This window comes from Olea europaea, chromosome 12 (assembly GCF_002742605.1).
Source record: "Olea europaea var. sylvestris chromosome 12, O_europaea_v1, whole genome shotgun sequence".
Taxonomy (NCBI): domain Eukaryota; kingdom Viridiplantae; phylum Streptophyta; class Magnoliopsida; order Lamiales; family Oleaceae; genus Olea; species Olea europaea.
In genome coordinates, this window is record NC_036248.1 from 12594333 (window position 1) to 12617702 (window position 23370).

At 34.2% G+C, this 23370-nt stretch overlaps 3 protein-coding genes across 7 annotated transcripts; 1 reads left to right on the forward strand and 2 right to left on the reverse strand.

Moving 5' to 3' along the window:
- Positions 1-2117: 2117 nt before the first annotated feature.
- LOC111405678 (pentatricopeptide repeat-containing protein At3g18110, chloroplastic) lies at positions 2118-9035 on the reverse strand. Its single transcript, XM_023034674.1, has 4 exons — positions 5199-9035; positions 4879-5079; positions 4079-4169; positions 2118-3225 (listed from the first exon to the last, which is right to left on the reverse strand). The coding sequence occupies exons 1-4, from the start codon at positions 8765-8767 to the stop codon at positions 2707-2709; spliced, it is 4380 nt and encodes a 1459-aa protein (XP_022890442.1). The 5' UTR covers positions 8768-9035; the 3' UTR covers positions 2118-2706.
- A 3227-nt stretch (positions 9036-12262) lies between these two features.
- On the forward strand, positions 12263-15910 carry LOC111405679 (pentatricopeptide repeat-containing protein At5g42310, chloroplastic). Of its 4 annotated transcripts, none has more exons than XM_023034678.1 (5): positions 12263-14026; positions 14113-14265; positions 14353-14416; positions 15184-15431; positions 15619-15910. In XM_023034678.1, exons 1-3 carry the CDS (start codon positions 12785-12787, stop codon positions 14410-14412), a joined length of 1455 nt encoding a protein of 484 aa, XP_022890446.1. In that variant the 5' UTR covers positions 12263-12784; the 3' UTR covers positions 14413-14416; positions 15184-15431; positions 15619-15910. The 4 variants fall into 4 exon arrangements, with proteins under 4 accessions (XP_022890446.1, XP_022890445.1, XP_022890447.1 ...); XM_023034675.1 differs by having other exon boundaries at positions 12265-14026; positions 14345-14416; XM_023034677.1 differs by lacking the exon at positions 15619-15910 and having other exon boundaries at positions 14345-14455; positions 15184-15308.
- A 2286-nt stretch (positions 15911-18196) lies between these two features.
- LOC111405680 (late embryogenesis abundant protein At5g17165-like) lies at positions 18197-22836 on the reverse strand. Of its 2 annotated transcripts, XM_023034681.1 has the most exons (3): positions 22262-22278; positions 18812-18910; positions 18197-18695 (listed from the first exon to the last, which is right to left on the reverse strand). In XM_023034681.1, the coding sequence occupies exons 2-3, from the start codon at positions 18817-18819 to the stop codon at positions 18434-18436; spliced, it is 270 nt and encodes an 89-aa protein (XP_022890449.1). In that variant the 5' UTR covers positions 18820-18910; positions 22262-22278; the 3' UTR covers positions 18197-18433. The 2 variants fall into 2 exon arrangements, with proteins under 2 accessions (XP_022890449.1, XP_022890448.1); XM_023034680.1 differs by lacking the exons at positions 18812-18910; positions 22262-22278 and adding an exon at positions 22609-22836.
- Positions 22837-23370: the final 534 nt, after the last annotated feature.

The window sequence follows — 23370 nt, forward strand, 5'->3', positions numbered from 1 at the left end:
AAACTCGTTACATGGGTTATATAGAAAGCAAATGAGAAGATGAAGATAAATGAGAAAAATTAGAGAAAAGTGAGAAAAATAAAAGAGAGACAATAATATGACGAAAAGCCCTTGGACATTTGGTTAAGAAACTATACCTCTGAAGCGAGGCAAGTAACGTAGTTTAATCTTGAGTGTCGAAGCAATCAGACTTAGAAGAGTCTTCACTTGTTGAAATGTAAACCTGTGATAGTAAGACTAATCCAAACTACGAGAGGGTGAGGACTACAACTATGAAAATTTCTAATCTTAAAACACAACCCCGGGATAATTGAGTGAAAAGAATAAGTTTGGGGGTTGTGTATCTCTCGAGCGAGTAAGGATATATTTAACCACTTGGGGTCGGGACTCAAATTCATCATGAACCTAATATGTTGGCATGAATTCACACGCACACGTCAATTTGCATTTAACAGGTAAAGGTTAATGTCATTTTTGCACTGATAAATTTTCATAAAGTCAATTACTTAGTCTAATCCTAAGCCACAACAAGGTATTAAGTCATATTTGTTCAGAATTAAGTCACTATCTTGTTTGAGGACAAACAATAGTTCAAGTTTAGGGGGTTTGATAAGTATGTTTTTGCACACTTATTTAGGTCACAAACATGACTTAAATAACGAGCAAAATGATTGAATTGTGACTTAATCTCGTTAAATTTGTGAATTGTAGGGAACGTTGATGAACATGGTGAAATTCAGGAGAAAAGACGCGAAAAATGACTAAAATGACAAAGTGAAAGTTCAGGGACCAAGGTGCAATTATCCAAAAGTTGGCCTGATGAAAAAATTGCGAAATTGATTAAGCCAAATGCCAATTGATGATATCTTGGGATAATGGAATGGAAAGAATAAAGAAAAGATGCCAAGAAGTGAAGAATTCAAGTAGAAGGACCAAAATGAACATCTTCCATAGTTGGTATAGTGTTACCCTCTATGCGGTCGCATAGAGGCAAACCGAAAATAAAATGTCACAAAACTTTTACTCTATGCGGCCGCATAGAGATGCTCTATGCTGTCGCATAGAGCATTTCTTAGACCAAATCCGTAGTTTCCTTATTCCGCCGAAACTCTTATGAAAACAATCTTTTTAGGGTCCTATATAAACAAAAACTCGACCAGAACGAAGAGGACGCCGTTTTTACAAGAAAAAAGGGAGATTTTTAAGAAGAAAACAAGAGGAAAATATCGCACCAAGTGAAGACTCGATTGAAACTTGATTCGGGTGATGACTTTTTTTTTTGTATTTTTTTTTTTTAGCATGTTAGGCTAGATTTTTTATTGCTAGGAGATCGATGAACCTTGCAATACTACGTTTGATTTTTGATTTGGATATTTGACATATTTAAACACATGTTCCGAAATTGAATGATTTATTACGTTTTTATTTCCATATTGTTATTGTGCACGTTATTATATGATTTTGGTGGCCTATTTTATGCATTCGAAAAAAGAAAAATAGGCTCGACATAATATAAATCATCATAGGGTCCGATAGGGGATAGAAATATACCTCTATGCCTTGTGTGAATTGTTGAATATTCATGAAATCATAATGCATTCTTGTATGCTAGTATTCGTCATAGAGATATAGTCGAATCGCCTATTGGGATAGGTTTAACATTACTCGAAAGAGATTGCTAAATTAAAATAGAAATATTGATTCATCTTTTACGGAACTCTGTGTCAAATTTGAATGATTGAAAATTGAACGGGTATTGTTTGGGGATTCGTGATCCTAGTGCTTTAGTAAATTCATTAATTTTATAAATTCTAGTAGATTGTATCCAAGTCATTTTGCATTTAATATAATTCTCTCATTCATAATTGCATCATAGTTTACGTCTTCTTTAGTTAAATTACAATACATCAATTTCACTTTCGTATTTCGGTTAAGGTCATTATAGGTTGATTTGAACTAATTCAATCCTTGTGGGATCGATACTTGGGCTCATAATTCATTTTACTATTTGTTAACGAACCGTACACTTGCGGTGAGTTTTAAATCTAAACAAATAATTTCATGAACAGGTATTAAAAATCTTGAAATACTTCAGACAAATAAGAAAACTGATATTCGAGAATCTAAATGGAACTAAGCATACAAACTTGATACAAACTTACGACATGTTTAAGACGTTGAAATAATACAACTAGACAAGATAAAAGAAGAAAAAATACATGATAACTTTGTCGATTTTCCTTTTCTAGCCCTACCACGTAAATCAATAACTAATGTTTAGAAAAAAAAATTAAAAAAAAATAATTTACTTATTACATGTAGGTGGATTCACAGGTTCAAGTTCAACCAAGTGCACAGGCTACTCTGTTAAAAAGCTTGCCTGTAAAAGGATGAGCTTTTCAAGTCATTCCGTTTTCATTAGTAACTCATTGCCTTGAAGATCTTGTTTCACAGCTTTTCTCCTCTCTCACAACCCCGTACCATTCGATCATGTTCAAGAATGTCACAATTGTGTAAAGAAGCAACAAGCCAATTTCCAGCTGATTTTCCGATGACTCCATAGAGAGAATGTCCGAGTTACATTGATGGCGACAAATGTACATTCTTAAGTTTCCAGCACCTTCAAGCCTCAGCTATACAACTCCATATGGTCATGATCCACAAAGAAGTCGGGGGAACTTTTGTTTAGAGAATGTCATGGTCGTCTCAATTTTCTGGTTTTGAAGGAACAGCAGTTGGGAGTATTCTATTCCTGAAATTCGAGATGTCCTTCCCGACCCTTCCCAACTTGGTTAACTTTTCTTTCCTCCCTGAAATGTCAGCCATAATAACTTTGTCTCTCTCCCCATCAGAAAGCAAGGCAAGCCTTGCAAACTTTTTAGGTGGTACTTGCCCGAGCCTCTCATTTATGTCCTTGAAAGCAGGAACGAGCCCACGTCTAATAAAGCATCCATCTATGAGTTGCATTGAATTTATCTCTGGAAGCACGGGGTTATCTTTCAACTCCAGGTCCAGACAGAATGGGGAATCCTTCAACCACATTCTCAACGAATGAGCTTTAGCTACAAGGACTCCACTCCGAGTTTTACAGGGAAGAAATGGAGATCCCATTTCCCAAAGGTATGCCTTCAATGTGCTGTTCAAAGAAACCTTATTGTAGTCTGATGCCCCTGTAATCAGTACTACAGACTTCGGAGATTCAGGAAACCCCTCCAAGGATGCATCCTGCAGCTACCATAATGTCATCTCCGATAGAAAATAAAATTATAAAAATAATAAATGTACCGGAAAATGGTGCTCCTAATAAATTGTTAAAGCCGGATATAGCAGGCAAGCCACAAAGTCAATAAAATGAATCAACGTTGAACATGTATACTTGGACTATCAACTTCAGACAACGGGTAAAATCATGATCATCATTCTTGCCCTTTTGTGTTGTGCATGCGGGGCTTCGTTTGACAAGTCATCTGAGTCAGTATTACTGATTTAGGGATTATAGGAATCCTCCAAGAACGTATGGTGATTATAGTGTTATAGCACATGCAAAGCAAGAAACTACAAAAAATACAAACCAAAGGGGTTTATATGGAACTAAAGATAATGAAACAGAAGATAACAAGCCAATATGATGTACTAATATTAAACAGGGATAAATGAACTATGAACTGAAGTATGAGTATAATCCACCTCAAAAATGTGAAGCAACAAGGATTGATGATTGAGGCAATCGGTAAAGAAATAGACCAAACTCGTAACTTTCTAGGTACTAAAGATATAACCAAGTATATCTAAAATATACAGAGAGGTAATGAAAATTCCAGGTTTCATGTGCACTGTTAATTAATATGATAAGCAAAATCGTGATTTTTACTTCATTTATGGTTTAATAAGTGAGCAAACTCCTGAATATGGTGCATTTAAGCAAATTAGTTCACAGTGCTATGTAAAAACATTAGTAGGGAAGAGTTTGCTCAAAATTATGAACATGGAGTTCTTGATTCGTCATAATTGTTTCTCCACCTGAAATACGTCATTACTCAAAATCACAAATCTAAGAGAGAGAGGCAAGAAGCTTTGCCTGCATGAGGTCAAGCCATAGAGTTAGACCAACAAGAGCAGCACCAGGAGATAACTTTCTAAAGTCAGCTCCCCATTCCTTGTCAGCCACTCTGCACAATAAAGAAATAAAATCAAAAGCAAATCAGATAAATAGAAACTCAGAAGCTATTTCAGATAGCTCCAGCAATGTGAAAGATTTTCTTGAAAGCATATGATATACTTTTGGCTAGTTGATAACATATTAAATCCATGGTACATAATCATTTTTCACCTATTGGATTATTCAATGAGATCATAAAGAGGAAAAAAAAATGTCAAATGCACAGAGAGTGTCATATTGCCTGTCTATATGAACAAAGAAGTTATTCAAGATTGTTATTAGTTAAAAAGGTACTAAGCTCAGAAGTAGTACGATGAAATTATTGAGAACAAAGCTTATTTTATTGTTACTGCTGTTGTATGAGATTATAAGCATTCGTTCATTATCTTGCATACTTGATATATTAATTTTAGCATGAGCTAATAAAGACATCACATAATATAATAGCACATGTTCGCTTGCAATATGGCATTCCTCTAAACTACATATCATACATCCTGAAGGGATATGCTCGAATCCTGCAACTAGGGCCAAGAATATGCAATTGGTCCCCTAAATCATGTGAACTGACTCATGTTTCATTTTCTGATTCCAAAAATGAAATGAAAAAACATATTTTGTATTCTTCCGGAGCACTCTTTGAGCAAACTCCATATTTAAACAAGAGTGGCAGTAAATAAATAGGATGATCCAGATATTTAAAGAGTAGAGTTTGTTACCTGAACACGTCATGGCGATAAATGTTTCTTTTAATTGCTAGTTGGAAAATACACGAGGCAGTAGCACGGCGTTCAAAAGCCCACAATAAATCCTCTAAAGCATTGACAAAGTTAAAAGCAGCATTGTCTTCTACGGGTTCTAGTTTCTTAATGTAACAGTCTATCTCTGACAACAGTGACTCTGATTTCTCTGTCAGAAGCCTGTGAATGTAAAATCACTTATATTAGCAATCAGAGAAGAGGTTTAAACAGAACATCCCACACCAGCACCCCTAAAATGAAAAACAAGAGAAAAGGACAAAAAAGTAAAGAAACCATGCCTGAGAGGAATATCAAAACCAGCATCTCTAATAGCAGTTAAGAGTGTAATGGCTTCACTAGTAGAGTGTCGCAAACTTGCAGTGCGAATGAAACAAGTCCATATCCTGTGGTCTGGATCTATACCTTCTATTTTCATCTCCGTGAATTTCTGAATGCCAATGTTGAAATCGCCATTTTTGAGATAAGCATTAATGACAGAACTGTAGTGTAGTGTACTAAGTTCTGCCCCAGTTGATTTTAAATTATTAAGCACTTCTTCTGCTTCTATGGGATGCCCTGAGCTGCCATAAGAAGTCATAAGCAGATGCATTGTAGCAATGGTGGGCACAACTCCTGATTCTTTCATAGTGACGAGTAGCTTTTCAGCTTTATAGTGGTTTCCAGAGCTTCTATACATTTTCATCATTAAATGATAAAAAGAGCGATCTAGTTTGATTCCTTCTGTTCTTAGACCATCAAACAGTTGTTCTGCTTCTTCTCGCTTCAGCTGTTTACAAAATGCTGCTATCAGGCTTTTGTAGGTGTTTAAGTCAGGTTCTAGACCAAGCCGTCTCATTTCATGCATCAATGAAATAGCTTCTTCAGGCCTACAATCTCTACAGTACATCAGTATCAAAGTATTGTAAGTTTCCTCATCCAGTTTAAGACCAGATTCTTGTATCCACTGGTAAACTTCAACTGTCTTCTTATAATCTTTGATATTTGTATACAGCTTAAGCATTGAATTCCATATTGAAAGATCAGGTGTGAATCCTGCTTCCTGCATCTCAGTGACCATGGCCTCAACATCCCTTACTTGTTTCCCCCTGGACAGCAACCCAATCATAACTCTATAGAGATGCATGGTAGGAAGATACCCTGCAGCCTTCATTCCATGATATATTTTCTTCACTTCAAATATGTTACCAGATTGTGCAAAAGCATCCAGCATCAAAACGATAGAACTCTTGCTAATTTTAAAACCCATATCTTGAAGATCCTGAATCGCAACATAAAGCTCATTTAATCTTCCATCAGTAATCAGTGCTTGCAAGAGACAGTTAATTGTGTCGACAGTTGGGGAAGGACTATCTCTCATCATTGTATTAAAAGCAGCTCTTGCTTTCTCATAGCAGCCGCTTGCCGCGTAAGCTTTTATCAAAGCATTCCAAGCTTTACGGTCCACTACACTACATTTCTGTCTCAACCTTCCCACAACACTCTCTGCTTTCTCCAGTTGCTTCAGTTTTCCATAAGTCTCGATGAGGTCAGTACAAATTGAGATATCGCAAACAGGAATGCCCTTTATTTCCGCACGATCAACTAAGTGCTGCGCAGTCTCTGGAAAATCCATTCTGCAATATATAGAGGCCATTATTTGGTATATGTTCTTGGAAGGTTCAACCCCACAAAAGCTCATGTCAGAAAATATTTGAGAAGCTTCAGAAATACGTTCCTCCTTGCAGCACTGGATCAGGGACTCGTACATGGCAAAACTCTCAGAAAAACATAAGTTATTATTTTTGTAGTACTCATCTAAAGCAGCATCCAATTGGTTAGCTTTGCAGAGAATAACAATTAAGGCCTCAGTTATAAACTGCCGGGATCCAGAGGTTTGTTCCTTTATAAAGTTTAACAACTCTGTTGCTTCAGAGTATCGTCCAGATGAACTGTACGAACTCAAAATTGAAAATAAGAGATTGCGGTCAAAACTATAACCCTGCTTAACTGCTGATCTCAACATTTTTGCTGCATGGTCATAGCATTCTCCCTTAGTGAGTAAAGATGAAATCATTTCTGGGCCCAAGCCATGCAATTCTTCCAGATCCTGGGACACTTTCTGGATAATTTCTTCTTTGTTTTCTCTGCCAAGCACCCGGAGCAGTGCCTCGTACAGAAGAAGATCTGGGGCAAAACCATTGCGAACCATTTCAAGGTACAACAATATTGCTTTTTTAGCATCATTTGATCTTAAATGGATATCCAGCATGACTGAGTATGCTAGCTTGTCTGGTTTAATTCCACACTGCAGCATGCAATCAAACATCTCTTCCGCTTCTGCTCGCTTTCCAGCCTTTGCATGGCCACAGATCAAAGCACTGTAGGTACACAATGTAGGTTTAACACTAGTATTTAGCATCTCTGACATCACCTTTGCAGCTTCTGTCATCTTATTTGCTTTCCCTAGTGAATCAATAAGAACTGTATACGTCACTGCATCAGGATTTCTGCCAGAGAATTTCATGTCTCTGTAAATTTTCAGTGCAAGCTCATGCTTACCCTGCTTCCCATACATATGAATGATAGTATTATAGGTCATCTCATCTTTACAAAATCCCATCTTCACCATTTCTTCACAAACTTCCTTCACCTTCTCCAAATTCCCTTCTCTTGCAAATGCATAGACTACTGAATTGTATGTAACTGCATCTGGGGAAAAACCCTTCGATCCCAACTCCTTAAAGAGCCGTTCAGCCTCACCAGCCAATCCACATCTTCCAAACACAGAAATCATGGCATTATAAGTCCATAAATCAGGTTGACATTTGTGCGCTTCCATGTCATCAAAAACCTTCGCAGCTTCTTCCAAATTGGACTCACGTGAACAAGCACTGATAAGAGTGTTGTAAGTAATTATATCAGGTCGAATCCCTGACCTTCTAACTTCACTTAAAAGTTCAATCCCCAAGTTTGGCGTCATAGGCCCTGATTTCAAACGTGCATTTATCAGAGTATTAAAACTTACAAGGTCTGGCTCACAGCCACGTTCTCTCATCAAATTAAGCAATTCCTGAACTTCGGCAAACCGACCATTCCGAGCATAAACCCCCATCATCGCATTGTAAACTTGGACTATATTACCTACCGAAGGCTGCGCCCGAGTAAATATCTCCACAGCTAACGCTTCCTGGTTTGCCTTTCCAAGCAGGGAAAGTATTGTGGCAAGCATTCGAGCATTGGGAGAGTACCAATGCCGGAGATTTAACCATTCATAAACCTCCAACGCTCTATGCCAACTAGCCTGACCGACCCATTTCACCAGAAAGCAAAAATCAGTAGGGGTCATTTGCACCATCTTCTTGTCCAAAACATCAGCTACAAACTCCTCAGACTTCAATTCTAAAATCATATCGGTCAAAAATTGTACTCTCTTTTGCCAGTCTTTTGCCCTTTTCAATGCCAGTTTATTCATTTTCTTTACCGTATTCCTACTAATCCTCCTATCCAAAACCTCAACATATTCATCATTCATTCTATCCACAGTCAATAACTCCTCTTCACTTCCTATTCCATTTTTATCTTTACCTTCAGAATCTTGTACATTTCCAACATCGGTCAGTGGGGGAGGGTTAACAATGAATGAGGAATCATGTAAATACTTGTGGGTATCTATGAATTTTGAGTTGGGCCATCTCACAGATGGTGAGGCTCTACTATAACTAAATTTTTTAGCAGTTTCTGGTTCACTACCAGTATTTGTACAAACAGAAGTTGAGCAGCAAGGAACATAAGTTTTCTTGTGTACCTTTGATTTTCTGCGTATGGGTAATGACAGTGGAGTGACGATTAGCATTCCAGTGAAACTCATGCCCTCTGAAATTGATTTTATTTCTGGGCTCTTTCATAAGTTGTCAAGACGTCGATTTGGTATGGGAAAAAATGGAATTTTGGCATGTTGAATAGATTTATTTCGTCTATAAGATAATTGTATATGTACACGGGAAAAATATGTACAGTACATTCAAGATTAGAAGGGGCTATATTTCTAAAAGATAAGACGCATGTAAGGCGGATATTTTCTTTTGGTGGTTTGTTCTTTTATCTGGCTTCAAACCAGAAAGGGTAGAATGGGAGGAAGACGCACAACAGAGGACCCCGCTCGAGTGGATTCCACAACCATGTGAATGTGCGGACGGGATTATGTACATAAAATTATTTATAAGTAGCTTTATTCTGGAAAAATTGGTGAAAGCTGACCTCTTGTTCAAAAGTGGTGCATATGGGTCTCTTCTTGAAAGTATGACCAAGCGAGTATATTAAGATAAAATCAATATATAATCCTAAAAATGATAGCAGAGTATAAATTTTATCCACGATTGATATCAATTGAGTCACTAGTTGCCAGGTTGGAAAAAATTTATAAACGATTTGATAAATAGATAAAATGAATGGCAAATAATTGAATAGTACTATGATCTATAAAAATACGTTGTTGAAGTGAAAGTTGATCTATTATAAATAATTTATTATATTATAAATTAGCCAAACAGTGTTGGATCTCTAAACTTAGTTCATAACTTTATCACATTTTGTCATATATCTTTCTTTTAAAAAAAAAAAAAAATTGGTTGGTCGTTGTGCAATACGAAAACAAAAACAAAATAAAAATAGCAATACTCGTATTATAACATCTTTTAAAATAAAAATGTTAAAATGCACTATTTAACACTTTTATAGTGTGAATTCACATGTCATACAATGATTGCCTAAAAGATACTTTTGCGAGATAATTGTTAATTAAATAATTTTCATCAAATTAGGAGACCATACACGATATAGAAGTAAAATTTTAAACTTAATTGAACTTTATATATATATATATATATATATATATATATAATACACTCTCTATTTATTTTTTGCAAACTGTAAATCATATTTTTACATGATATATTTTAGTTATTGATATCAAAAAAAAAAATTCAGATAAAATAGAGATATTTATAGTTATTTGTATATAAAAATGCCAAAAATACCATTAACTGAAAATTATAAATCATACAAAATATATTAAACTATGTAACAATCCACACACCAATTGTTGACTATTTTATTATTCCTTGAAAGTTTAATCGCTAAAAGCTTATGACATTTCATTACTTTTTTTCTCTAAAATAAAAGATGGTTAAGGGTGTTTACAAAAGTTACGAAGTTCATTCTTTTCCTAACTACAACTTAAAAATTAGAAAAATAAATTTAATAAATTAATGGTACCGAAAAATATAGCAAAAACTCCATTTGATTTCTTTCCATCATTTAGTTTAAATAAATTTATTTTTTAGTAAGGTGAGGAATTCTTGTACCGTTTTGTAACTTGACAAATTTTAAAGTATTTATAAACAAAATTTTAGCACCTGTTCTTAGTTTTCTTTTTACGAGAGAGTGTAAGAAAAGAAGACACGTATAAATATTATTAATAAAAATATGAAATTATGTCTAAAAAAGAAAATAAAAACATTTCATGACAAAAGCTTAAAATTAACTTATAAAATAGAGAAATCTTAGACCCAAAAAAAAAAAAATGAATGAAAGAATAATAAAAATTTAAATATTGAAAAAATCATGAAAGGTATATAAAGTGTTACGTAAGTTAGAAAAAAATGATGATGATGATGATGATAATAAGAGGGAACGACATAAAAAAGAGAACTGCACTACATTTAGGGTGTGTTTGATTACATTTATTTTCCATGGAAAATATCAGTTTTCCATCCAAATTTTCACTTTGAGTGTTTGATTGCTATTTTTTTCCATGGAAAACATTTTCCAACTTTTGAAAATATGCCTAATTTTCCTTGTTTTTAAGGAAAATATTTTCCTTGGATAGAGGTGGTTTTTATTTTCCACAAAAGATGGAAAATATTTTCTTTTCTAGGTAATATTTTCCATGTCAATCAAACACACCCTTATAGAAAGGAATTGCATCACACACTATTCATGGCGTGGGTGGTTTTCTAACTTACGTAACACTTTATATACCTTTCATGATTTTTTCAGTATTTAAATTTTTATTATTCTTTCATTCATTTTTATTTTATTTTTTTGGTCTTAGATATCTCTATTTTATAAGTTAATTTTAAGCTATTGTCATGAAATGTTTTTATTTTCATTTTTAGACATAATTTCATATTTTTATTAATAATATTTATATGTGTCTTCTTTTCTTACACTCTTTCGTAAAAAGAAAACTAAGAACAGGTGCTAAAATTTTGTTTATAAATACTTTAAAATTTGTCAAGTTACAGAACGGTACAAGAATTCCTCACCTTACTAAAAAATAAATTTATTTAAACTAAATGATGGAAAGAAATCAAATGGAGTTTTTGCTATGTTTTTCGGTACTATTAATTTATTAAATTTATTTTTCTAATTTTTAAGTTGTAGTTAGGAAAAGAATGAACTTCGTAACTTTTGTAAACACTCTTAACCATCTTTTATTTTAGAGAAAAAGTAATGAAATGTCATAAGCTTTTAGCGATTAAACTTTCAAGGAATAATAAAATAGTCAACGATTGGTGTGTGGATTGTTATATAGTTCAATATATTTTGTATGATTTATTATTTTCAGTTAATGGTATTTTTGGCATGTTTATATACAAATAACTATAAATATCATTATTTCATCTGGAAAAAAAAAGTGCTTTTTGATACCAATAACTAAAATATATCATGTAAAATGTAAAAATATGATTTACAGTTTGCAGAACATAAATGGAGAGTGTATTATATACATATAAAGTTCAATTAAGTTTAAAATTTTACTACTATGTCGCGTATGGTCTCCTAATTTGATGAAAATTATTTAATTAACAATCATCTCACAAAAAGTATCTTTGTGCAATCACTGTATGACATGTGAATTCACACTATAAAAGTGTTAAATAGTGCATTTTAACATTTTTATTTTAAAAGATGTTATAATACGAGTATTGCCATTTTTATTTTATTTTTTTGTTTTTGTTTTTACATTGCACGACTACCAACCATTTTTATTTTTTTTAAAGAAAGATATATGACAAAATGTGACAAAGTTATGAACTAAATTTAGATATCCAACTCCGTTTGGCTAATTTATAATATAATAAATTATTTATAATAAATCAACTTTCATTTCAACAGCGTATTTTTATAGATCATGGTACTATTCAATTATTTGCCATTCATTTTATCTATTTATCAAATCGTTTATAAATTTTTCCAACCGGGCAACTAGTGAGTCAATTGATATCAACGGCGGATAAAATTTACACTCTTCTATCATTTTTAGGATTATATATTGATTTTATCTTAATACTTGCTTGGTCATGCTTTCGAGAAGAGAACCATATGCACCACTTTTGAAAATGAGGTCAGTTTTCACCAATTTCTCCAGAATAACTACTTATAAATAATTTTATGTACATAACCCTATCCGCACATTCACATGATCGTGGAATCCACTCGAGCGGGTTCCTCTCTGCACAGTGTCTTGCTCCCATCCTCCCGTTTCTGGTTTGAAGCCAAATAAAAGAACAAGGGTTTCAAGGACCCATCCCATATGAATTTTCTGGATTTATTCTGTGGGAAGGATTCTGTACAATCAGAATCACTGTAAAAAAGAGTAGGATGGATGATAATTGATACATGTGGATTGAGATGAGGTGAGATATTGGGAAGTTGTATCATACAGTATCTAATATTAAAATTTTTGAAGTTCTTTTAGAAAACTTCTAAAATTTCATTATTTCATTTTTGCTATCCTCCAATTTCGACTTCCCGGACAATATCCTCTAGTGATATACTGCAGGAGGGGGGGGGGGGGTTTTGGGATTGTCAAGTCAAAATCATGGAGTTGCAGCAGATTTTGCCAGCCAGTAAATCACGTTCAATTGCAAAATTAAAGGGCTTTCCACCTTTCTGTGAAATTGTTTCCAAATTTCTTAATTACAATGCAAATTTCAAGATAGTAAATTTTTCCCATATACAACAAAATAGGGTCAAAAAACATGGCTCGAAATCAATGATGTCTTATTTAAATTCCCGTCACATCTCAATTTCTGAGCATGCAAATGATTTTTACGGCACTGGAAAGGAGCTTTCTCGTGATTCATACAATGAAACAATATGTGAGTTGTGCAAAGAAGGAGATATTGATAGTGCCATGACATTGGTTTCACAAATGGAGGCTCTAGGATACCACCCAAATTCAATATCTTACACTTGCTTGATAACAGCTCTTGGAAGTATTGGCAGGACATTAGAAGCGGATGCAATTTTCAATGAAATGATACTTTCGAATTGTAGGCCAGGAATTAAAGTGTTCAATGCATTGCTCAAAAGTTGTTTAAGAAAAGGCCTCTTGGAGCTTGCAGATAAAGTCTCGAGAGTATTGGATGATTCGGGTTTGGTAAGAAATCGCGAAACATTTGAAATCCTTATTGACTATTATGTTCACGCCGGTAGGTTGAAGGATACTTGGTTAGTCATTTCTCAGATGAAGAGGAAGGAGTACCAGCTAGATTCTTTTGTGTACAGTAAGATTATTGAACTTTATAGAGACAATGGGATGTGGAAGAAAGCAATTGCGATTATGCGGGAGATTCGGGAGATGGGGATACCAATGGATAGGAGAATATATAACAGCATCATTGATACATTTGGAAAATACGGAGAATTAGAAGAAGCATTGGAAATTTTTGAGAGAATGCAACAAGAAGGTATTGTGCCTGATGTCAGGACATGGAATTCGTTGATTCAATGGAATTGCAAATTCGGGAACTTAGGTAGTGCTCTGGATTTGTTTAGTAAGATGCTGGAACAAGGGATATATCCTGATCCGAAGATCTTCGTTACTATAATAACACGCTTAGGGGAGCAGGGGAAGTGGGATAGCATGAAGAATATTTTTGAGAATTTGAAAGGCAGAGGACATCAGAGGAGTGGTGCAATTTATGCCGTTTTGGTTGATATTTATGGGCATTATGGGAAATTCCAAAATGCTGAAGATTGCATAAGCACATTAAAATTGGAAGGTCTAGAGCTTTCACCGAGCATATTTTGTGTTCTGGCAAATGCTTATGCTCAGCAGGTTACTTTATACCTCTTCAATCTATGTATGTTCTGACAAAATTTGATCTTGGCTTGCATGGTGATTTTGTCATATTTACAATGCAGGGCTTGTGTGAGCAAACTGTTAGGGTTCTGCAACTCATGGAAGCAGAAGGAATGGAACCAAACCTGATAATGCTAAATGTGTTGATCAATGCTTTTGGTACTGCTGGAAGGCATATGGAGGCACTATCGATTTATCGTCACATAAGAGAGAGCGTAAGATTTAGCTCAATGATTTAATCATTGTTTAAATATGCATTTTTCTTAACTAATAGTGGTGTTATCACTCTTGAAGGGCATCAGTCCAGATGTAGTTACTTACAGTACACTTATGAAGGCATTTATACGGGCTCGGAAGTTTGATCTGGTGCGTGCTATCTCTTCTTGAAGCTGACTACCATCAAATGTACTATTTCATTCTATCTTCACTAGTCTTTGCCAAATTTTCAATGGAGGAATTAAAACTCTAGTGTTCTTAAGGTGGCAGGCTAACATTCGAAAATGCTAGATAGCTAATCTGTCAGTATTGCTCTTTGATCCACAGCTTATATATTATCCTTTGTTTTCTATACAAGTTTTATCTTTGAATCCTCCTTACTTTCATTGAACTCCCTCTGACTTCCCTGAGATACATTTGAACAACACCCGCTTCCCCATATGTAAAGTTTTGCTTTTATTGTGAATTGCAATTCCCACCTATTTCTTCTGACATCCTTCAGTTTGTGAACCTTAATGTAATAGAAAGGAATGAATGAAAAATAGAAGAATGAGTTTTATGTGGCTCCCTCTGACTTCCCTGAGATACATTTGAACAACACCCGCTTCCCCATATGTAAAGTTTTGCTTTTATTGTGAATTGCAATTCCCACCTATTTCTTCTGACATCCTTCAGTTTGTGAACCTTAATGTAATAGAAAGGAATGAATGAAAAATAGAAGAATGAGTTTTATGTGGCTCAGAAGTGTTATTTAATTACATCTAGTTAATATTCAATGCCCCATAAAATTTGGCCCTTTTTGGGTTTGTACCAGAAGATGGTGCCGACCAGTTAATAGTATTAAAAGCATGAACAACTTCAGTTTCTAAATTTATACCCTGCTTTAATCAAAGTTTCTTCTGTTGGTTGCCCGTCAGGTCCCTAAGATATATAGTGAGATGGAATCTTTTGGATGTTCACCAGATAGAAAAGCTAGAGAAATGCTGAAATCTGCTTTGATGGTTCTTGAACAGAAACATTATCAGCATATTCAATAAGCTTTAGTTGGTTTAGGGACTGTGGTTATCTGCTACTTATTACAAAAGACTTCCACTAGAGTCGATATGAAGAGTCCTACTGTTACTTGGGGTTTGTCAGGAATCCTGGACAAGTTTGAGGAGCTCAAGTAAGTCACTAATCCTTAATTTCATAACTACTGTTTTTTCTTGCGTTTTTCCTGTCTTTCTTGCTACATATTGTCCATCGACTTATTTGTTCTAATTTTTCGTGTGATGAAATTTTTTTATCAAATATTTATTTTGACAATTTGGCTACTTAGTTGGAATGATGCTTTAATTGTCTCTTTTCCTCAGATATTGCTACTTCCCTTGTGGATTGGCTGCTCTATGATGCCTCAAGGTTTGTGAAGAAACTTGGTCCCTAGTAGAGTCATGTGTTCAGTAAAAGCTCTAAAATGTAATTGGTCTTCTCATAACTAATATTTGTTAATTTAGTAATGTTTAATAATTATTGACATGTTTTGGGATCAATATTACTAATGCCCAATAATTAATATCAATTAGGAAAAATCTTTTCTAGGTTTCACTATTAGAAACGGGAGTCTAATGTGTAAATATGAAGAACTTTCAACTAAAACTTTGGTGATGCATTTTCTAAAATTGAGATATGTGTGAGCAACTTGGTTGCTATCATTTTTAAATGTGAGAAATGTGGTTTTCAGAATATCAGCACTCGGATTGAAATATATGAAAATTTCCTTTTCTATTTGTTTTTTGGCAATTAAAGTATGAATCGTTTTACTTTGGAGAATACATTTTGAAGGACCATTTAATGCTTAAGTGATAAATAAATATTTCATTTTCTCTAAAAGCTCTTCTAACCCAACAAAGCACTTCCAGAAAAATATCAAAACATGTTCAAAATCAACTCTTAGAAGCAGCTTTTAACTTTTCGGAAGTCTTGTCAAATGAGTCCCAAATCATTTACCTATACCTTATACCACGCCATCCCAGGAGCTTTCAATAAGATCAGATATCAGTAACATATGAGCAAAAGGTTCCAATTACTTCCTTTACACCATTGACAAACAAGCTACCAAAAAATTCTGTGTACGACGAGATATGGGTGGAAGGGTCTATTTGTCCTAATTCCAGTTTCAATTTGAGGCTTAGAGTATATGATATGGAAATCAGAACAATTTTTGTAGTTTTCCCTTTCTTTTGAATTTACCTAGATCACATTAGAGTATGACTTCCATAATTTGGATATAGATGAAACATAAGTTACTGATATATTTAAAACATTGCTGTAATTTTCTTCAATGCTAGCCCAGTAAAAAACTCAATACTTTGTCATTTCTCATACCATCACTTTTCTCGACTCTATAGTAGATTGTCATGGTGCTTGCTATTTTTTTGTGTTGGTGACATTGTATCAATGCAATAAATGAAATTTGGTGCAAGATTATATAAGTTGAACTCCCAAGATATTTCCAGTTGAATCACTTGCTATTTCCACTCAAAATATGCAATTTAATGTAATTTTTTGGCTACAAACTGAATCACATCGGAAAGAGTTCAGTTTCTGCATTCCAAGAGGCTAATTCTGTTATGCTGCTTCACAAAATAACGATTGTTAAGCTCTCTCCCTTTTGCTGTATACTTCATGGACGAATTCCCATGTCTTTCTGTCTTAAATTCTCTTCCGTTGAAGTTGGGAATCCTTAACATGTCTCTGTCACCTGGTAATGCATATTGCTCTTTGATGACTTTCATATCTATTCGAATCAGAATTTTGAGAAATTCTCTATAAACGGTGATGTGGCTGATTAACAGGAAGCATCTTAATGAGTTTTTTTTGTTGCATAACTTTTATCACACTTTAGTTGCTCTTTACGCCACTTAATGTACCATGAAAGTTACTCTCTGCACTTGTTCTTAACGACACCAAGCATGAATATATTCTCATGTTTGATTTTTCTGCTTTTGCTAATCAAAAGACAAAGCTAATAGATGAATTTTTCTTCCTTTATGATTCGCTAGTCTGCTTTTAGATATGAGCCACTTTCCACGTTGATGAATTGTTATGGTAATGTGTGGACCGTGTACTTCAAATTTTTGAAGTTGCCTTTTTTGACTATATAACTTATTAAATACGAAATTTTAAATTACTTTGAGACTATTTAGGAGGATTTTTACTGTTGCTTTTGCTTTTTATAGAAGAGTTTTGAGAAAAAGTTATTTTATGTCATTTTTTTTTTTTAAAAACTCTTTTAATTAGACATAACAGTTTTAAAAAATTATTTAGAAAGATTCAAAAGTAGTTTCTCAGTATTAAAAGTAGTTTTTGACTTTTCGAAATTTAAGCCCTTAGTAGAGCACATCAACGTTCATGTAATCTAATCCACAAATCAAAGGTTTTAGATTTTTTTTTTGACGTAGATACTTTTTCTGAGGCTAAAGAGAGTCATCTCAAGAGTGATGCCAAACTACCTTATCTTTCATTACACAATCTTATCTCATATTAATTTTGCCAACGAAGTGGCAGGTTAGGGATTTATGACTGGTAATAACTGATTCAACATGTGCTGCTGCTTGCTATTGCCAACAAAAATACTGTCAAATTTGTGATTTGTAATCTTACCCTCAATCTAGGCTGCTTGCGATCATGGAAAATGTGACAACCGGTAAATTTTGTCACGTGTTTTCTATTTGGGAATCACCATCCAAACATCCCCATTTGAGGTACCAAGATCCAGACCTGGAAGGACATGGCATTAGCGTTCAACTTCATCAATGTAGGACGATGTCACATATAGACTCAGGTTAACTGAACATTGACAACCTAAACTGATTGTTTCTTCATTAATGCTTTAGTTATATTCTTCACAAATTGAGAAGCCATAACCACTATGTTTCCATAAGAATAAAGTGACAAATAAAAGTAAACAAATTCTTTCACAAAGCATAACACTGATATAACATCCAGCCATAAGTACACAACTACTAAGTAGTAACAGCTTTGGTTAAAAGCAAGTTCCAGCTAGCTACTCACAAGATTATAGACATCAAAGCAGTATTATTCCACTGTACTACATATAGCTATATATGTATGTGTGCTAGCTCACGAATATAGCCTCCACAATGAACTTATTTATAATAGGATAACTCAAGGATGGGGTGGTTTCTCCAAATCCTCGACCTCAAGAGGACGGAAAAAGGCCTTCTGTTCCAAGACCGAATCTTCACCGATACTTCCAATTGCAGCAGTGCCTGCAGTTGGTTTGTGATCAGTTTCTGGGCCAAACACGCCAGTCTGCGGGTTAGGAGCCCAGTATTTGTCAGAGTGGGATGCGATTACATCGTCTGGTACCACAGTAGGGCGGACATGCTCCTCTGGGTTCTTGTCATAAACTGAAACGTGCACCCTCCTACAAGTTGAGGTAAAATCATCACAAGTTAATAATCACCGAGCAACAAATAATAGAAACAAGGATCAAAAATTGTAAAATCACGTAATATTATACAGGGAAAAAAAAATGAATACTTGAACATGGCAGTAAATCTAGGCACGTCACAATTGTATAAATCTTCTTTGAAGGAAAATTTATAGTTCACTCCAAACTAAATTTGCCACCCTCCATCCCTATGCATGAAATTAAATTTAGAGAACTTAAAATAAAATAAAATAAAATAAAAATTCAAAAACTCTATACTACTAAACTTTAATGATAGGTTTGTTTTTGTAACACGTTAGAGTAGTCAGTGTCCATAGGGTTGGGATATTAGTCTCATGATCAGGGAAAAACAAATAATGAGATAAGGACTAGCCACCAACCAAGCTTCATTCCTTTATTAATGAACATAAGATATTAGCACATTTCCACGGTTGATGTTTGATATAGGTGAAAGAAAAGCTGTAAAGTGTAAACAAAACAAGGATACATACAGAACAAACAATGATGATGACTCCATATCCTATCAGATGGTAGTGGGGTCCTAATATTGAAAAAGAGGAGGAGATAGTGATCATAATATTAATTATTTTATAAATGTCCAATTCAAATAGGGGACCCAAAAGAAAATTAATTTTGAAATATATAATATGGCAGCGAAGAGACGACACGAATTCAGCAGTGTGTTACAGATAATAAGACCTTGAATCAAGGACTAAGATTGAAGAAATTTACAAGGTTACAACCATATCAAGTAAATTCGTTTCTGGTTTAAAAGAAAGTAAATTCAATCAATTTTGATTCGCATGTCATATCTAATCCTGTGCATATTAATCAGGTATGCAATAATACAGGAAATTCTAAGATGCAAAGTTTATGCAACAGATCTATGGCAAGGAGCCCAAGGACCATGAAAAAGTAGGTGCACAAGAAATATCCTTCAACAAGCTCATATGAAGTGGAATCATGCTATTTGTACAAACTAGGTTGACAAACTATGTGTTGACAACATGTAGGCTAATCATTTCAAAACAATTTTTGAAATCAATGGTCTAGATCTTGTCAACACTTAGTTTGTAAACCAGATTAATTCTATGAAGTGAGAGGCATCCAATCAAATCATAACCAATGTTTTTGCTTCAAAAAGGCACATTCACTCCAACCCAACATGTCAAAGTGCTAGGCAGTACACATTTTTCTTAACAATTAACGTGTGCCATGAGTCGTACCTAATTCATCTTTATTATCACCTAATTTATTAAACTAAATGTTCAGTTTCTAGACTTCTTTAACATGATCTCAACATTTCCAAGCACACAGAGGTAATCTTTTGTATTACATCTCAAATGACGAAGCTTGAATTTATACTACTTGGCCGTTCTCGGGAAAATCCCCACGCAAGCACAAAATTTAAGAATTTGTTCTGATTCAGCAAATTCCCATTTTAAGACCAAGTACTAATTAAGAATTCATTCATAAATCTCAATTAATATTAAAAATTCAGTTAGTAAACATGCAGGCGACTCATTTTCTACATATTGTGCAAATAAAGATAAAGTACAAGGCTTATATGGGTGTCGAGTAACATGTAAACAAATTTAAAAGAGGAGGACAAAATTAAATATATGAAAAAGGAGGAAAAAAATATTCAATACACCTCCATAATATACCACCTTGGTTTATGCTTTATTTTTTAGACACAGTGGTTCATGCTGCTTATAGTAATTAAGTCATTTATCTTAAAAATAAGTACACTAATTTTAAGATAAGTTCACGAAAGTAACTGGAAATAATCAAAGAACAATTCCAAAACACTCACATGGGCAGGTCCATGTAAGTAAAATATTGCAAAAGTATCCCACGCACCCCACTATTGTGAATATTCTCGAGAAATGAACCCCTTCCTGTACACTAAGCATTCTTCAATGTGAATTAATCTATATGTATAGACCAATTGTTCACAAAACAATTCCAAAATACTCACATGGGTGGGCTCCATGTGAATAAAATATTGCAAAAAAATCACACCCACCCCTATATTGTAAGTATTCTAAAGGGGTTCTGTGAACTCTACACCAAGCATTCTTTCCTTTTTGCAATATTTTACTCACATGGGGCCCATCTATGTAAGTATTCTAAAATTGTTCCATCAACAATTAGTCTGTGTAGGGAGGTATTCACATAGCCCCTCTAGAATATTCATAATAAGGGAGTGTGAGAGATTTTTATTTTTATTTTGTAATATTTTACTCACTTGAGGCTACCCATATGAGTATTCTAGAATTGTTATGTGAACAATTATTCCTCCAGAATACTCACAACAAGGGGTAGGTGAATTTTTTTTTTTTGGCAATATTTTACTCACACGAGACCACCAACGTGAGTACTATAAAATTGTTATGTGAACAATTAGTATGTACACACAGACTAATTCACATTGAAAAATGCTTGGTGTACAAGAAATCCCTCCTGAATGCTCACAATAGGGGGTGGGTGGGATTTTTTTTTGTAATGTTTTACTCGTATGGGGATAACCCATGTGAGTAATCTGGAATTGCTCTGTGAGATTAATTCCAAAAAAAATCTCACACATCGCCTATTGCGAGTATTCTGGACCGCTCCCTGCACACCAAGCATTCCTCTGTCACCAAACATGCTCTTGGGTGGCAATAGCTTGTCAATCAATCATGCTATGGTGATCGAATTTTGTTGACATAATAGATGACCAATACTCACATAGGAAAGGGTGCGTTGTAAGAGAATGTCAGCTATTATGTCAAAATAATTCTGAGAAAGTAGTTTAATTGACTTGTCAATATCCACTGTCACCCACCAATTACGAAAAGTAGTATTTTAATATATTTAAGGTAAGAAATATCTCGAAACGTCCCATAATAAATTGGACTTGCGAGCAAAAATCTCAAACACATTAAGCCCCCATTTGGCCCCTCGTTAATTTTCATTCTATTACATTTTCTTTTTCTTTTTCCTATTTTTAACCGTACAATCTTCCATAAAATGACATTATACATAAATCGAAAAATTTTCTTTCTTTTTCAACCATTCATTTTTCTAAAAAAACACTATCTCTCTCATTTTCATTTCCAAAAAATAGGGCCAAACAAGAGCTAACGTGAAAATATCTCGAAAGAAAGACGAGAACTCAACACCCTAAAGGCCTATTTGTGCCCCCCTTTAAATTCAAAAAGTGTATTATGGAATAGCGATTGATATTGAAACGTGTGGTTTAAAAAATAATAATAATAATTTTTTATTTATGAATAATATTATTTTAATGAAAAATGTATAATTGAAAATGAATACCTTAAGAAAAATAATGTGATAGAATGTGAAGCAGAATGGTTGACAAATAAGGGCTAAAGTGTGAAAATATCATAAATAATGACGTCAAAAATACGGTTGAATAATGGCGTAGAAATTGATTTCCCGTTTTAACTGTAAACAAATTAAAAAAGGGGAAGAAATTCAATATTGAACGGAAGAGTTCGTTAAGAAAAAAACTTTGAATATGGCAAAATTACCATTAAAATGAGGCCGATGTACTCAAAATTCGCATGTGTGTGTCTGTGTGCAGCGCCGTAACTTCTAATTTTGATCATCCAAAAAATTTCTCAAAAAATACCGTTCCGACTTTGTCTACACAAGCACAAAGAAATTCGTGTGTGTAAATTGTTTCCGGGGAAAACACATCCAGAAAAGCACTACATTCACGGAGTCCATAAGATCGCCATCACAGCCTACAACTCACTCAGGGTATCAATTAATTGTTTTCTACAGAGATGCAAAATAATCGGAATAAAAACACAGTAAAGTCAGTAGTTAAATTTCACCATCAAACACCAAAAACCAAAATTCATACACTATATACCTGAAAGAGAGAAAAGTGGTTGGGAGTAGAGTAGAATCACGCGGAACGATCTGGCTTACAAATCGCTTTCCAAAACTCGCCAGTTTCCGATTATGCAAATTAGCTGCTGCCATACAAATCACAAACCCTTTTACTAACAGATTTTAGAGAGAGAAAATAGAAATACAGAGCTTATATCCAAATAATTATGTGATAAACCCTTCTTATAGTGTGGAGTTGGTTGGTGACCGTGTGTATTAAAAAATCTGTCTCCTTCCCGGTCCGCACCTACCCCGTACTATGGAGTACCCGGTTCCGTCCAACAATTGGACGGCTACCGTCACAATTAACGGAGCAATCAAGGGACTGTTTGGATACCTTTGAAAGTTGTTTTTGTTCAAGTTCAAACTTCTTAATTCATTGCTTTTAGAACATTTTTGGCTGAACTTGAAAAATTGATAATGCCCTTGTTTGAGCCCCATTTTTAGAGGGAAAATGAATTTTTGAATTATGTATTGATTGGAAATGTGTGATTAAAAAGGGTAATTGGCGCAAAACATCCTTAACTTTCGAAATTATTGTGGAAAACGTTCCTACCTTTCATTTTTTGGCATTTTTGCCCTTATTTACCACCTTTCTTGCGCTGAAGGTCCTTTTCATTGTTTTTTGACGATTTTGCCCTTTATTCAAATAAAAGAAAAAGAATAGAATAGAAAACAAAAGAATTAATTGCAACTAATACCCCAAAATTTCAAAAAATTACAAATTAGTAATAAATATAGG